This window comes from Sesamum indicum, linkage group LG6 (assembly GCF_000512975.1).
Source record: "Sesamum indicum cultivar Zhongzhi No. 13 linkage group LG6, S_indicum_v1.0, whole genome shotgun sequence".
Classification (NCBI taxonomy): Eukaryota; Viridiplantae; Streptophyta; class Magnoliopsida; order Lamiales; family Pedaliaceae; genus Sesamum; species Sesamum indicum.
The window spans coordinates 18545910-18549287 of NC_026150.1; the positions used below are offsets into that span (position 1 = coordinate 18545910).

The 3378-nt window shown below is 31.8% G+C and overlaps 1 protein-coding gene across 1 annotated transcript in view; it reads left to right on the forward strand.

Annotated features, from left to right (window-relative positions):
- The window catches only part of LOC105164954 (L-arabinokinase), an 8925-nt gene continuing 7512 nt past the window's right edge, over positions 1966-3378 (forward strand). The window contains exons 1-5 of the mRNA XM_011083804.2: positions 1966-2454; positions 2582-2689; positions 2794-2862; positions 2961-3044; positions 3286-3362. Of these exons, the coding sequence (XP_011082106.1) occupies positions 2365-2454; positions 2582-2689; positions 2794-2862; positions 2961-3044; positions 3286-3362 (428 nt within the window). The 5' untranslated portion in view covers positions 1966-2364. The remainder of the gene's footprint in view (positions 2455-2581; positions 2690-2793; positions 2863-2960; positions 3045-3285; positions 3363-3378) is intronic.

A 3378-nucleotide genomic window follows, 5' to 3' on the forward strand; every position in this document is an offset into this window, starting at 1 on the left:
ATGAAAGGAAAAATAAAACAATAATTAATCTCACCATCCATTACATAATATTTGATTTGATGTATTATATGTATGAAATCCGATGTCATAATATAATATATTGTTTGGTTGAAGGAATTACAAATTACGATTAAATGTGAAAAAACCATTAAATATTTCATATTTTAAGTTATTTTCATTTTAATATTGTTGCAGCTCGTGAGTAGTCACAAAAGATAGAAAATAAGAAAAATCTCTCAATATTTATTGAAATACAATTTTTGAAATAATAATTCTTGTCGAATAGTTTCTTCCCCCCTCCCCCCTACATTCTTATGAAATAGAAGTTCAAAATAGACATTCAATAATAATTATTTAATAAAAAAACAAAGGTTTTAATTTTCTTAAAAAAGTTGTGAAAGCATGACAAAAATTCTACAATAACTAATCGAAATTCAAATATTTTTTAAAGTGTAAAAAAATTAAAATTAATAATTTTTATTATATATTTTATTATTCAATTATTATAATTTGAAGTGTATTATATATTTTATTATTAAATTATTATAATTTGGGTATATTCATTTAAGCTGGCGTGTAAATTTTCACAAGTAAAGAAAAAACCAAAGTGAAAAAAGTGATTTACATCTTATTATCGTGAAAAAAAAATATGGTTTGATGTAAATTTCGTAAAGTGGAGATGGTACATTGACACAAAAAAAGTTTAGATAACAAAGTGTAAAAATGGGTGAGACATCTTGTCCGTTCTTTTAAAAAAAAATTAATTTTTTCTTAAAAGAGAAAATAACATATTAAAAGGCAAAGTTGGTAATAAAAAGTCTTTATCTAAGATTTATATAATTTTATTAAATATTAAAGAATATACGTAAGTTCCCAAATAACAAAGAGAGACACGTAATTATACTAAATCTCGAGAGTTGCTCTTTTTTATATCTTCAAAAACCTGAAAAGAGCAAATAAAAGTCAGAAGAAAGGACAAAATATCTTTTGCAAGTTGTTAGGGCTGCATTAAATATTCGTAAGCCCAAATGTAAGTCCCGTTAGGCCCAATTGATCAATTAATGGCCCCCTTTTGCTGGGTCCTCTTTACTTACTAAAATTGGGTCGGATAGTCAGCTCAATATAGATCAGCGACATGTTTATTTTCTTTACTACAAGCCCGGGACAAAATTCGAACTCCGAGTTATTTACCTATTTGTCCTTAATATTAACTAAATTAACAGAAACAGCCTCACCATACATGTCTTTGTAATATGATTTTTAAAAAAATATTTAGATCGTTAAACATTATTTCTTAAATAAAAAGATTAAAATGTAAAAAAGTTTGCGGGATTTTTTATGACACAATATATTTGGGGAGCGAAATAAAAGGTATGAAAGTAAGTAAAGACAGTATTTTTATTCTATTAATGTTAAATTATTTTATTATGAAATTCTAATTATCTTTGTTAGTTTAGGTATGAATACAATTACAGATTTTAAGGTGCAAAATGTATATAACCTGAAAAAAACTCTAAAACTTCAAAATTAACACAAAAGGTGATGACGAAATTGGGGGAGCCAAAAACATGTGGCAGGAGGTGCATAAAGATGGCATGCATAAGGGTATTCATGTAAATTATCAAAAAGTGTATACTCTTTATTGTCTTTTCAGCTTATATCATATCCATCAACTTATCCATAATTTTAACTAATAGGAGAAAATTATACATAAAAAAATCAAATTAAAAAAAGAAATATTGAGAAACAAATTTAGTGAAGATGGACGAAAACTTCTTAGCTAATACAAGTTTGATGAATTAAATTAATTATAGAATAAATACAACATATTTATTATGTGTTCTTGAATTGTATATAAATTTTATCATAAATATAATTATTTCAAATACTCACAAATTCAATTCGATTTAAAATTTAGCAAGATGGACATAAAATGAGCATGTGGATCCCAACCTAGGGGAAAAACCCAACAAAAATTCAGTCCACAGTGAGCAAGAGGAGCATGTGATCATCGAGCTTAATTAGAACTAATGCTGCAACTCTGAAGATAATTCAGCAAGAAAGATGGAAAGAGAAAATGTCAGAATCCTGGTGTGATACGCAATCATCACTCCATCATCATCATCATCATCAACTCCCTCGAAACATCAAATTCCTCGAGACAAACAAGCCAAAGATAAGGAGTGACACCTTAATCTGACGTCAGAACCAGCACACCTTCAAACCAGTATTACTTCAACTTAATCTCAACAAATTAACCAATTGTCGTCGGAGCCCATCACTCTCAACTCCCCCATTCCCCGTTTCTTGAATCTTTATCAGACCCCAGTAGAGGAGAATTCTCCGTTTTTCTTGTAAGCAGAGATGGGGGAAGAACACCTGATAAAGCGTCCGTTGATCTTCGCCTACTATGTTACCGGCCATGGGTTTGGTCATGCCACCCGGGTTGTCGAGGTCCATCTCTATCTCCCTCTGTTTGTTTGATTCTCGTGTGAAAATTCCCAAGTTTTTGGGAGTTGATATCCCAATTCTCTCTGTACTATATTGTGATCGATTGCAGTTGCTTTTGATGTTTGCTTAGGTTGCTCGGCACCTGATTCTTGCCGGGCACGATGTTCATGTGGTCACTGGTGCACCGGATTATGTTTTCACAACAGAGATAGAGTCTCCTCGCCTTTTCCTTCGCAAGGTCCGTTTGCTCTTGCCTTTGGCATTTTTCACGATATAGTTGTGAAATTCTTGAAGAGTATATAATTCTAATGTAACAGTTGAATTGTCTGTCTGCAATTATAGGTGCTCTTGGATTGTGGAGCAGTTCAAGCAGATGCCTTGACAGTTGATCGTCTTGCATCTTTGGAGAAGGTAACGTGATCACCAATTTACGTTGCATATGTGTTGGAGCACATGTCATTTGTTTTTTGCTCCTCATCGACAGTTTATGTTATACCAATTTGGTTTAGTATTCGGAGACAGCTGTTGTACCTCGTGACACTATTTTGGCGACGGAAGTAGAGTGGCTTAAATCCATCAAGGCTGATTTAGTGGTAAAAATTTGTCCTTTTGGTGCCATTTCAATTAAAATGCAGTACTGTTTTGATACTTCCTTTTTGATTTTAGACATTAAATTTCCGTACTTTTCCTTGGATTGCAACAGAGAGAGTCATGGAGAATGTAATTATAACAAAATCTAAATTATCCTCTGTTTCCCTGTTTTTATCTTTCTCTATAATGATTTGGCAATTAGCTTTATTTATCTGCTTTTCTCTAAAATCTGCTTAAGTGTAGGTGTCAGATGTCGTTCCAGTTGCTTGTAGAGCTGCAGCTGATGCTGGGATTCGCTCTGTTTGTGTCACCAATTTCAGGTACTTTCTCTGTCCA